This window comes from Castanea sativa, chromosome 12 (assembly GCF_040712315.1).
Source record: "Castanea sativa cultivar Marrone di Chiusa Pesio chromosome 12, ASM4071231v1".
Lineage (NCBI taxonomy): Eukaryota > Viridiplantae > Streptophyta > Magnoliopsida > Fagales > Fagaceae > Castanea > Castanea sativa.
In genome coordinates, this window is record NC_134024.1 from 28005487 (window position 1) to 28018106 (window position 12620).

General features: G+C 40.3%; 1 protein-coding gene across 3 annotated transcripts in view; it reads left to right on the top strand.

The window, feature by feature from the left end:
• The window catches only part of LOC142619717 (uncharacterized), a 21776-nt gene extending 11268 nt beyond the window's left edge, over positions 1-10508 (top strand). Inside the window, exons 2-6 of one of the 3 annotated variants that reach the window (XM_075792963.1) lie at positions 6914-6939; positions 7489-7649; positions 8120-8171; positions 9323-9389; positions 10162-10508. In XM_075792963.1, coding sequence (XP_075649078.1) covers positions 7494-7649; positions 8120-8171; positions 9323-9389; positions 10162-10252 — 366 coding nt within the window. In that variant the 5' untranslated portion in view covers positions 6914-6939; positions 7489-7493 and the 3' untranslated portion in view covers positions 10253-10508. Of the gene's footprint in view, positions 1-6842; positions 6940-7488; positions 7650-8119; positions 8172-9322; positions 9390-10161 lie in introns of those variants that run through there. The other 2 variants (XM_075792962.1, XM_075792961.1) reach the window with 2 other exon arrangements.
• Positions 10509-12620: the final 2112 nt, after the last annotated feature.

Consider the following 12620-nt stretch of genomic DNA (forward strand, 5'->3'; position numbering starts at 1 on the left):
ATAACTAAGGTTCTGTTTGACAAATGATAAGATATCAATTTCCACAAGGTTTGTGGTCCAAGGACCATACTTAACCAAGTTTCTGTTTAACACTTAAGAATAATAACTTCAAATGTTAATTTTCCCAAAGTAAGAGGTCCGAGGACCCGGCATAACTAAGGTTCTGTTTAACAAATAATAAGATATCAATTTTCACAAGGTTTGTGGTCCGAGGACCATACTTAACCAAGTTTCTATTTGACACGTAAGAATAGTAACTTCAAATGTTAATTTCCCCAAAGTAGGAGGTCTGAGGACCCGGCATAACTAATGTTCTGTTTAACAAATGATAAGATATCAATTTCCACAAGGTTTGTGGTCCGAGGACCATACTTAACCAAGTTTCTGTTTGACACTTAAGAATAGTAACTGTAAGCCCCTAATGTATTCATAACTTTAAACTGCTAACTAACAAAAGCACCTTTTATTAATAATAATACTTTCGAAGGTTATTTCCATGGGCGTTGTACAATTCTTTCATCTAGGTCAGCTAGCCGATACGACCCTATGTCTGCTACTGAAACAATGCGATAGGGACCTTCCCAGTTTGGTCCTAGCTTACCCCAAGCTGGGTTCTTAGCAGTGCCCACAACTTTTCTTAGTACAAGATCCCCGGGTGCGAGTGGCCTTAGCTTCACGTGGGCATCATATCCCCGCTTAAGTTTCTGTTGATAATAAGCCATTTGGACCATAGCTGCCTCGCGCCGTTCCTCAACTAAATCTAGGCCTTTCTCCAGGAGGCTATCGTTATTCTCTAGGCTAAAAGAACTCGTCTTTAGGGTGGGGAAACCAAATTCCAGAGGTATCATCGCCTCGGCTCCATAAGTTATAGAGAATGGAGTTTCTCCAGTGGACCTGCGCGGTGTAGTCCGATAAGTCCATAGAACATGTGGTAGTTCTTCTACCCATCTACCTTTCGCATCGTCCAACCTTTTCTTGAGCCCACTGACTATGACCTTGTTAACGGCCTTGGCTTGCCCATTTTCCTGAGGATAAACTGGGGTGGAGTATCTATTTATGATGCCCATATCACCACAATATTTCCTAAAAGCCTTGCTGTCGAATTGAACGCCATTGTCCGAAATAAGTGTGTGTGGTATTCCGAATCTAGTGACGATATTTTTCCAAACAAACTTCTTGGAATCAACGTCTCTGATATTTGCTAAGGGCTCAGCCTTGACCCATTTAGTGAAGTAGTCTGTCCCCACGAGCAGCCATCTTTTGTTTCCTGCAGCCCTCGAAAATGGCCCCACTATATCCAATCCCCATTGTGCGAAAGGCCAAGGACTGGAGAGAGGATTGAGAACCCCTCCAAGTTGATGAATATTAGGGGCGAACCTCTGGCATTGATCACATTTTCTGGCATAGTCTTGAGCCTCCCTCTGCATATTGGGCCACCAATAACCCTGAGTCAGAGCTCTATGGGCTAAGGACCTTCCCCCAGTGTGGCTCCCACAAATCCCTTCATGCAGTTCTTTTAGAAGCGCTTACGTTGATTCAGGGTACACACATAACAAGTATGGTCCTGAGAAGGATCGTTTATACAGTTTCTGATCCTAGGACAACCAGAAACGTGGTGCCTTTCGACGTATCTTATCTGCTTTAGACTTGTCCTTAGGAAGGATGTTGTTCTTAAGAAAAGATATGACCGGGTCAATCTAACTAGGTCTAGGCCTTATCAAATGGATGCGAGCTGCGTTGACAGCGGTAAGAGTTGGCTCTAGTAAATCCTCTACGAGGATAATCCTGGGCAAACCCTGAGCCGAAGACGTTGCTAACGTGGCTAAAGAATCTGCATGGGTGTTTCCACTCCTAGAGATGTGAGATAAGACGAAGGAATCAAATTTAGCTTGCTGACGTTTGACTTGGGCCAAGTATTCTTGCATTTTTGGGTCCCTAGCCTCCATGGTCCCCGTGACCTGGCCGACCACTAACTGAGAATCCAAGAACACATGAACTTCCTTTCCACCCATCCTATATACCGTGCTTATGCCCACCAAGACTGCTTCGTACTCGGCCTCATTATTAGTAGCCAAGAACGCCAGTCTCAGAGATTTTTCGAAGACAATTCCCTCAGGGGATATCTAGACAAGTCCGACACCAGACCCTCTCTGATTAGCTGCCCCGTCCACATACACTCTCCAAATCGGGGGTGTTGCGCCGGTGATCACAGCAACTGATTTTTCATCCATGTGTGCTTCCTTCAGAGTTTCTTCTGGTAATGGTTCGGTAAACTCTGCTACCAAATTAGCAAGGACCTGGCCCTTCATCGAGGTGCGAGGCATGTATTTAATGTCATAGGCTCTCAAAATGGTTCCCCACTTTGCCACCTTGCCAGAGTAATTGGCACTGCGTAACACCGCCTTGAGGGGTAATTGGGTCAGAACCACCACAATGTGGGACTAGAAATAGTGAGGAAGCTTCCGCGTAGCATGAACTATGGCCAGAAGTGCTTTCTCCAGAAGTAAATAGCGCACCTCGGCCTCATTCAAGGACTTACTGACGTAGTAGACCGGTCTCTGCTCCCCACTTTCATCCCTAATGAGGACCAGGCTGACCGCGTGGACGACCACTGCCAGATACGCAAACAGGACCTCGTCCACCTCGGGGCGAGACAAAATGGGTGGCCGAGAAAGATATTGCTTAAGCTGTTGGAAGGCTAACACGCAGTCCTCGGTCCATTGAAACCCTTTCCATTTATTCAACAATTGGAAGAAAGGACGGCACCAGTCAGCTGACCGAGAGATAAATCTGCTTAGTGCGGCAATCATTCTGGTTAATTTCTTGATCTCTTTTGGGTTCCGAGGCGGCTGTAAGTCCTGAATAGCCTTGACCCGCGCTGGGTTTACCTCTATACCTCTATTAGTAATCATATAACCCAAGAACTTTTCAGAACCCACACCAAAAGAGCACTTTGAGGTGTTAAGGCGCAACTTGTGCCTCCTAAGCACCTAGAAGGTGTCAGCCAAATCTTTAACGTGCGAAGGTATTGTTTTACTCTTTACCACCATATCATCCACGTATACTTCAATGGTCTTCCCAAGTTGCTGTTCGAACATTCTGGTCATCATTCTTTGATAGGTAGCCCCAGCATTCTTCAATCCAAATGGCATGACCTTATAGTGGTAATTTCCTGTTGGAGTAATCAAAGCAGTTTTCTCTTGATCCTCCAATGCCAATGGAATCTGATGGTAACCCTAGAAGGCATCCAAAAAACTCATACGAGGATGTCCGACAGTGGCGTCCACAAGCTGATCAATACGCGGCATTGGGAACGATCCTTCGGGCAGGCCTTGTTTAAATCCGTGAAGTCCACACATACTCTCCATGTTCCATTCTTCTTTTTAACCACAACCGTATGCGCCAACCATTCGGGGTAGAAAACTTCTTTAATAGCCCCAGCCCTTTTGAGTTTGAGCACTTCCTCTTTGATAGCCTCGGAATGTTCCTTGGAAGAACGCCGAGGTGGCTGCCTCCTCGGAACCATGGTAGGGTTGACATTCAAACGATGACAAATGAAGCTCGGGTCTACGCCCGAAGCCTCATAAGGGTCCCACACAAAAACATCAATGTTGTCTTTCAGAAATTCCAACAAATCCATCTTTTCCTGGTGTGGCAAGCGTATGCCAACTTGGAAGAACCTCTCAGGGTCATCCGCTATCAAAAACTTCTCTAAATCCTCACAAAGAGCATCCTCTCCTGTCACCGCCCCAAGTGCATCCGGAGCTGTTAATTGCTATGAGTCTTTGATGATCAAAGCCGATGACTCGGCTTCTGTCTGATGAAGTATTGCGGCCGATATGCATTGCCTGGCCACCGATTGGCTGCCGAGGATCTCTTCAACATATTCCCCGGAGGGGAATTTAACCTTAACATGCAAGGTAGATGAGACAGCACTCAAAGCGTGCAGCCATGGCCTAGCAAGGATGGCCGTATATGGGGAATACGCGTCAACCACAATGAAATCCACCTCGACCGTTTCTAAGCCAGATTGAACGGGCAAACGAATTTGTCCTTTCGGTACAACGGCTTTTCCTTCAAAGCTTATAAGTAGCGAATCATAAGGAGCAAGATCTTCCAGCTTCAACCTTAGCCCCTTAAATAAATCAGGGTATATGATATCTACACCGCTGCCCTGATCAATCATCACCCTTCTTACGTCATAATTCCCTATCCTAAGAGTGACCACAAGAGCATCGTCATGGGGTTGGATGGTCCCAACCTTATCCTCCTCGGAAAATTCCAAGACGGGCAAATTCACCTTCAACCTCTTCGACCTGCAGCCTGCCTCTTCGACTTGAGGATGTGAAACTGCCATTACCCTGGTAGGGCATGAACCGGTCTGGCCAGGCGCAGTAAAGATAATGTTAATGGTTCCCAACGCCGGCCGAGATTGATTGTTCTTCTGATTATTTGAGCCAGACTGACTGCCTTGCCCGTTAGGTTGATAAAGGTGCTGCTTCAGTTTTCCTTCACTGACAAGCTGCTCCAAGTGGTTCCAAAGGGTCTGACAATTCTCGGTAGTGTGGCCCACGTCCTGATGGTACTGACAAAAGAGGTTCTGATTCCTCTTTGCAGGGTCCCCCGCCATCTTACTAGGCCACTTGAAGTAGAACTCCTTACGAACTTTCTCTAGTAACTGGTGTACAGGTTCTCGGAACACAGTATTTACGGTCTGAGGGGGTGCCGAGCCAGACTGCCCCGTATAATCTCTTCTCGGCTTGCTGTTGTGGTATCTGTCCGACCTGAAATCCCTTCTCTCCTGCAAGATAACCTTCTCCTTACCCTTTCCTTGTTGTTGGTCTTTTTCTACCCTTTTGTATTCGTCAATGCGATCCATGAGGCGACGTATGCTACGGACGGGCTTTTTGGTCAAGGACTTCCTCAAGTCGTGATCAGTAGGAAGACCTACCTTAAAGGTATTGAGCGCCACCTCATCAAAATCACCATCTATCTCATTGAACATCTCCCAATACCGGTCGGAATATGCTTTCAACGTCTCGCCTTCCCTCATGGCCATGGATAACAGTGAGTCCAATGATTGAGGCACTTTGCTACATGTGATAAACCGCGATGCAAATGCTCTAGTAAGCTCCCCAAACGAACCTACAGACCCCGATTTAAGGCCGTTGAACCACCTCATAGCAACAGGTCCCAAGCTAGAGGGGAAAACTTTACACATCAGGGTCTCATTATGAGAGTGCACCGCCATCCTCTAGTTAAAGTGACTCACGTGCTCCACTGGATCAGTCCGGCCATTGTAGATGGTAAAAGTGGGCTGGGTGAACCTCCTGGGGAGCCTCCCCTTCTTAATCCTCCGTGAGAATGGCGATTTGGAGAGTTGGTGCAACGCCCGACTCATAACATCGTTCCCCAAGCCCCTGGAAGGGAGCTTCTTGTGCCTGCGAGCTGGCGGGTCGTCCTCCTCACAAGAGGACGTTGCGTTGGGGGGCGACCATGACCTCGAGCTGTAACTACTTCCCCGGACCTCCACTGAAGAAGGATTAGATGAGGACGGTGAATGCTTGCGTCTGACGCGGCGCAGTTTCCTTTTCAAATGATCAATCTCCTTCTGCATGGCCTTAGCACTATCCTCGTGGGTGGTGCTGCCCCCGCCATGAGTATGGCTCACCCTAGGGTATTCCGTATGAACGCTTCCCTCTCGATCCCTTCGACGCTCAAGATGCTCGAAAAGATCCTCAGGTTGTGATCCTTGAGACTCTGCATGGTGTGAGCCTAGGCCTGCCATAGCATCCCAGCTCCTTCCAGACTAAATTTCCCACAGACGGCACCAATTGTAAGTGCACAATTGCACCCGGACCCAAAGACAATTATGGGCTCAGGCCCAATGAGCCTTAAACAATGAAATTTGTAGAGTGTGGGAATGAAATCTAGTTTAAGGATGCGAGGAATTTATTGAACAGGCTAAGGTACAATAAAGATTGCAAATGGACAATGATTATTGCAAAAGGGCTTCCTCGGACATAAGCTGAGGACAATTTCGGTATTATTTCTCTTTCTTTCTTAAAGGTTACAATTCTTAATTTCTTTCTTGGTAACTCACCGATCCCATTTTCTTGGGCCTTCACCCTCTTTAAATACTTATTCCCTTGGTGCTTTATTCACGTGTTGCTCAAATCTCCTCCCTAGATATTTCTTCTCTTAGTATTTTAAATAGTAACTAGAAGTTTCGGTTCTACTGTTCAGGGGTCACTTCCCCATTAATGCGGCCAGGGAGGTAGATGCAGGGTCTTTTAATGTGGAGGTGACAGCCTTTGCCTACAATATTTTTCTAACACCGGTGTATCTAAAAGGTTCAGGGGTTCCCCCTTTTAGCCAGCAGTATTTTCGGAATTCTGCCTTGACTTTTATAGTGAATCTCCAAGTTCTCCTGGGTCTATCCAAGAAGAAATTCACCCTCGGATGTGTCCTCAGACCCTCGGCGTATGGGCCGGTTTGCAGTAATAACAGGTTCTTAATTTAAGAACAGGTCGACCTTCCTTGCTAGAGCCCAAAGGCCCAAATGCTTGCTTGGGTCCTTTTACTCCCCACATTTACTATAAATCTTAAATGTGTACTATCACTTGTCACCAATAACGTGCCACATAAAATTTAATACGAATTCTATCTATTATCTCAAAAAAGATTTGTCGCAAAAATATTGCAACAGTATTTGTCGGGTAAGAAATATTAGTTAATTTGTTTCTACAAAAAGACGGATTTGCCCCTAACAAATTGCTATAATGTCGAAACAGCCTTGTTATTATTAAAGTTGTGGGCTGGGGCGAGTCGGGTCAGGGAGTACCCTAGTACTTAGTCTGACTGACGAAACGAACGGACTTTCAACTTGGAAAGTTGGAAGAGAAGGGGATCTACAGCTAAGCTCGCTACGAGTCTCAGGTAGTCTCTCTCTCTCTCTCTCTCTCTCAATTTACGAATTGAAGAATCGAATAGGAAGAAGAAATAAATAAGTATGTTGGATCTTTAGATCAAGTAAATAGTTAGGGTAAATGAATTTTTACTGCGATTTGATGAATCCAGTAAAATTATCGCAGTCAATTTCGGATGACTTCAATTGTTTCTCTCTCAATCAGATTTAGGCGTGCCTTTCGATTTTGAATGTGAAAAAAATATTGCATAATGCTCCTCAAATCTGTGTCCATTTGTATGTCAATTTCGTGTCTATGGCTCCTTAAAGAAAGAGACTCTTACCATGCATTTCAATGTAGCTTTTTTTTGCTAAAAAGATTATAGTCTTATTTGTCAAATGGACTAATGTCTCATTGTCGAATGTTTTCTATTTAGGACATCTTACTTTTGTTGATTTTATTTTCTGTTTGGTGTTTTTATTTTTATGGGATTTGTTGTTTGTGAAATTTTGAATTGTTCTTTCCAATGTATGTCTGATTGTTTTTGTTTTTTGTTTTTACTTGTCTTTGCAACTTGAAGTGTCGATGGCAGGGCCGGGGAGTTCCATGCTTTATTCTTTTCTTCTATTCATAGTCATCCTCTCGCTTCAAGAAGTGTATAGAGGGAAGTTAGCATCGTCGGAGCTATTCACCATACTCGGGGGGTTCACCAGTTCTCTGATATTTCTTGTGCTGCTGACTGTGAGTTCTAATAGCTTTGCATTGATGTTTTGATTTTCTTGTGTGACAATCACATTGATATGTGAGTCTCTCTCGTGCCACGTTTATTGTTTCTTCTATTATATAGTATAATATGGGAGTATACTAATATCCAAATGAAACCAACTTTATATAATCTCAAGAAAAAGGGAAATTCATTCACTTTTATCAATGTTAACACAGTGCTTTCCACCATTCACAAAATTTTTATGTTATGATGTCTATCTTTCTTAATGTATCTCTCTGAGAATCTTAAAATATGTAAAGGAGGGGGGGGTGGGGTGTGGGGGACTTCACATACACAAAATATATACAAGTCAGAAAAGTGGTTTCGTTATAGTCTGCCACAAATTGACAAGCTGAGATTGCATTTGATTTTATCCTTTATAGTGCATGACTCGTAAAATTGGTGGAATATCTTTATTTGCATTTGATTGGTGCTTTTCTTGCAGTTCATTGGAAATTTCCAGGAAACATGTGGCATGAGGACTGGGTGGGGTGCTGGTGAGTGTGCCTTTAGATTCATATGTTGTTTGCTTACTTATTGTTATTAAAAAGAATATTATTAAAGTCCATATGAGTGATATAGATTAGAACCCTTTTCAGTATTCCTACTCTTTACACTATATTTTCTCCAACCAAAGGCATTTTGCGCACATGGCATTGCTCAAGTAAGGATCTTAATTTGCTCATTTGTGGAGCATTGCACATGCTTGTCTGCTTGCTTGGTGTTACCGCATCTGCCAAGCCTACAGCTCGATTAGATGCCTATTTAATGCTTGTATATACACAGTGAAGCCATCATCCATAGGCTTGCTTTTATGCACCTGTGTGCATAGGTCTACCTATCTGGTCAATGAAACCAAGCTCACTCTCTTATGTTTATGTTTAGCATGGGCATTTGTGACACTCCTATTAACTTTTGTGCACTTGCATTAAGGCTAAATAAGAGCCTTCGTTGTCATTAAATGCAAATGTTTCTTATGGAGGATTTTTTTTTTTTGGTGGGTTGGGCGGGGTGTTAAAGAAGAATAAGAGATATAGACTACTAAGATTTTTCTAAAGTATGAAATGCTTTTATATTAGGGTTTTTAAGTTTGACCCTTTTTTATAAAAAGAGGAAAGCAAATAGAGGATACCTGTTGCAGGATTAAAATTTGTCCATAGCTGAAAAAGGCTGACAACCAGTGTTGTCATCCCTTTTTAATATTGATTTTGTAATTAAGAATGAACTCTATCTCAAATAGCAACTTTTCTGTTGTAAGGGCAAGGTGGAGGGTGAGTCGTGGATTCAGAACCCACCAAGTGTGTTCAAGTTACCAATAAAAAAAATAATATTTGTAATTAATGGTCTTTCTTTTAATACGCATTGCAAATTGACATTCAGTAGCAACTGGATGTCTTCTGAAAAGGAAGATGAAAATTATAGGGATTTCATCATTGAAAATGCTGTATTTGTGTACTTAATAGCTTCAGAAAAATATAGGACTTGAGCTTTTCACAACTTTAATAATCGTGTAAAGATTCAAGGGGACATTGGAACTCTAGGCTTCCTATTTAAGTGTCATTGTGTAAGACGATTGTGATTGTAGGCTTCTCATAAATTGCTACATCATTATTTTTTTGAAGCAGTATTGTTTACATCTCTTTTGCAGTCATAATAGCAGAAGCAGTGGCTCTGATTGCTGCTAGCACGGTCCATCGAGTTTGTATAACAACATGGTATGCAATAATAATGATTATGAATTTTATTACTTTTTTTCTGTAGTTCACATGAATGCATGCTACAAGGGATATAGTTGAAAGCTTTAGCAACACCAGTTAGTGTGAAATGACTTCTGTATTTGTTAGAAAACATTTTGGGGAAGTGCCATTAATGATGGTCAAGTTGTTTGGAATGGGGCATGAGCAGACACTAAGGCCACAAATGTATAATGTAGACTTCAGTTATTTTCAAAAGGAATGAAAGAGCCCTTGTGAAGAAGTAAAATCAATGTTGTCATAATCACAATTTATATGCATTGTATTTGTCGTAGGTTGTAACTAGTGCACAAGGCTCCCATTTATGCGATTTACATGCATCTGTATGCATAATAGAAAGATCCATTTTTCTTTCTGGCAATTAAAAAACAGGACTCATTATGAATGTATTGGACAGAGATAATCTGTTCCTTATAAATATAATATCTATGGTACGTGAATTGGAAAAAATTAGGGCATGTATATACTGTATCAAAACAAGTTGGAGTGGTGGTTTGGGATAGGATCCTCAATTGAACTATAATTTTTTTTTCATAATAATTTTTGGGCCGAATGGCAATACAATTGCAATGGAACTGTATAAACTTTTTGACTGGCAGATTTACAAGACTTTTTAATGTTAGAAAATAGATAATTTTGGATCCAATCAATTGATTGCTCACTTTTATCTTTCAAGTGTCTTGAGAATTTATATAATAATGACATTTTTTGTGTTCTTATATTTCGGTTGCAGTTTCCTGTTCTCAGTTGGATTGCTATATGAGCTCAACAAGCTTTCTGGGATGATACTATTGAAAAGTGATTCTAAAACAAAGAGGCTCTGAGTGGGGAAATAAACTTATTATGAGCTGCCATTTGAGCTTTGTTGTTACACTTCGTTTTTAAGTATCATATAGACATTGCCCAAAAGGACAAATGAGTATTATTTAGAGCTGTATCAGATATTTGTCAACAATGATCGTTATTGGCTCATTGCTGCCAAGAGATTTTGGGACAAAACTTTACCATTGGTGGTAGAAGCATAGATCCTTTGATTAAGTTGATAATGGAGTTACTTATTATAGGCTTATTAAAAACTTATTAATCTTTGTAACCAGCATGCTTGACATATGAGTTTTTTATTTTTATTTTTATAATTCAATAGTTACAATTGGGGTGGGAGAATGTGAAACCTGGATGTTTGAGTTGACCTTAGGTGTTTTTTTTTTTTTTCCCGACGTGCGAGATTAATCATTGATATGGTTAGTTAATTGTGCATTCATTGCTACAATTTGTAGTTATGGGAAGTTGCTCTTCGTCTCTTCCATTTCAATCAATAAATGAGAAAAATATGATAGTACTTGGTTATAATATGCCAATGAACCTGAAATTCACATCCGTACGTGTAATTTTCTCGATAAATCATGAGTAACCAAAAAGTACAAGCAGCTCAACATCAATACTTGGAACCTGGATGAAGCGTAGTAGAAGCAACTTGTTTGTCTCGTTGAAAGATACAACTAATTTCAGCTCAAAAAATGACGCAAGATGTGAGTGGAATGTTCCAAGGATGTATCAGCAGAAGACACAAGTTTAATACTGCCTACTGCACATTACAGAATCTGAAAACAATAAGGTTTGGAACATAATGCTGCTTTTATATTGAGGTCACTCTTTCACTGGATATCTGGAGATAGAAGTAGTCCTTAGTTTTTTTGGGTTCGGGTGGGGGTGGGGGGTGGTGTTCTTAATCTTTACACTAGTAATTTGTATTCTTTAGGGATCATCTGATATCAGTGAAAGGCGCACTTAAATGCCCTCTTAAATTCAGGTACAAAGTATAAGCGTACGCTTGATGGAAGTAAAGTGCAAATTTCAAAAAAATAATATAGTAAATGTGAGTATTGGGATTTTGATTAATTAAAAAAGCCATTGTGGAGTACAAATTTTAGAGTTGTTTGTCTTTTGGATTTCGGTTTCCCCATTGTCTCTGCCACGATACTCCTAGTGAACATTTTTTTTTTTTTTTTGAAAGGCCGTTAGGGAACAAATGAACAATCTTGTTACCATAATGTGATCTCATAAAGATTTCTGTTTCATAAAAAAAAAAAAAAATTTCTTTGTAAAACTCAGTAATAATTTTGATGTTTTTTTTAGCCAAATGACATTCCTTTCATTGGGTTTTTTTTTTTTTTTTTTTTTTTTTTTAAAGAACGAAAAATGGGTTTTCAGTGTAGGCTCATCAATCTCACGTCATACGATAATAATAAATAATACCACATATATCACACGGATCTTATTGAAACTATCGCTAGAACTACTATTTTCTAGATGCAGAACAAGAATTCCTACTATCAAGCCACACTCCATGAATTGAAGGATTGGGTCTTTTATTTATACCAGTTTCACCCCTCTCATTTTCCCTATTCCAATTCCAAGGTCCTTGAAAATTGATATTAAAGTGATTTGACCCATGGCCTGTTAAGCCCATCAATTGAACAGACAAGTGGTGGATGCTAATTTAATGCGGATTAGAATTTAGCATGTCAGACACTCTAATTGGATACTTTTTCAAGAATGTGCACAAACTTTTTCCCGCGGCCGACCTGACGAGCTTCCCTTTGAAAGGGGGTAAAACGCTTGACCTAATGCTCTTGTGAGTTTAGCTCAGCTTTTTAAAATTGTGATTTTTTTAAAAAGTAAAGTTTTTAGAAAGTATAAAATTAGATTTTTTAAAGAAGCTTGAATTTTTTTGATAAAAATGGTTAAAAAGTACTTTTTAAAAAAGTTAAGTGTTTGACTAATACTTATAAAAGAGATAGTTTGAGTTATAAATTACCAAAAATGATAAGATATATATAAAGAGAATTTTTTGTTTTAATTATCTCTATGGACACAATATTTTCACAAAAATTTCACAATAAAGTTTATATGACAGGTTATTAATGGTAGGGAAAAAAATGTCACTAGTAGGTCCAGATGAGAACTAATAACAATTTATTATGTAAACTTTATTATGAAATTGTTATAAAAATATTCAGCCAATAGCACTATTTTTTTTCCCAAAAAAAAAAAGTACTAATTTAAAAAGTTTAGAGATATAATAAAATGTTACAATATTTTTACAATACTCTTAGTTTTTAGTTGTGGTCAATCTTAGTCTAATATTTTATTAATTTATTTAATTTTGGTCATTGGTCTAAATTCTGGTCC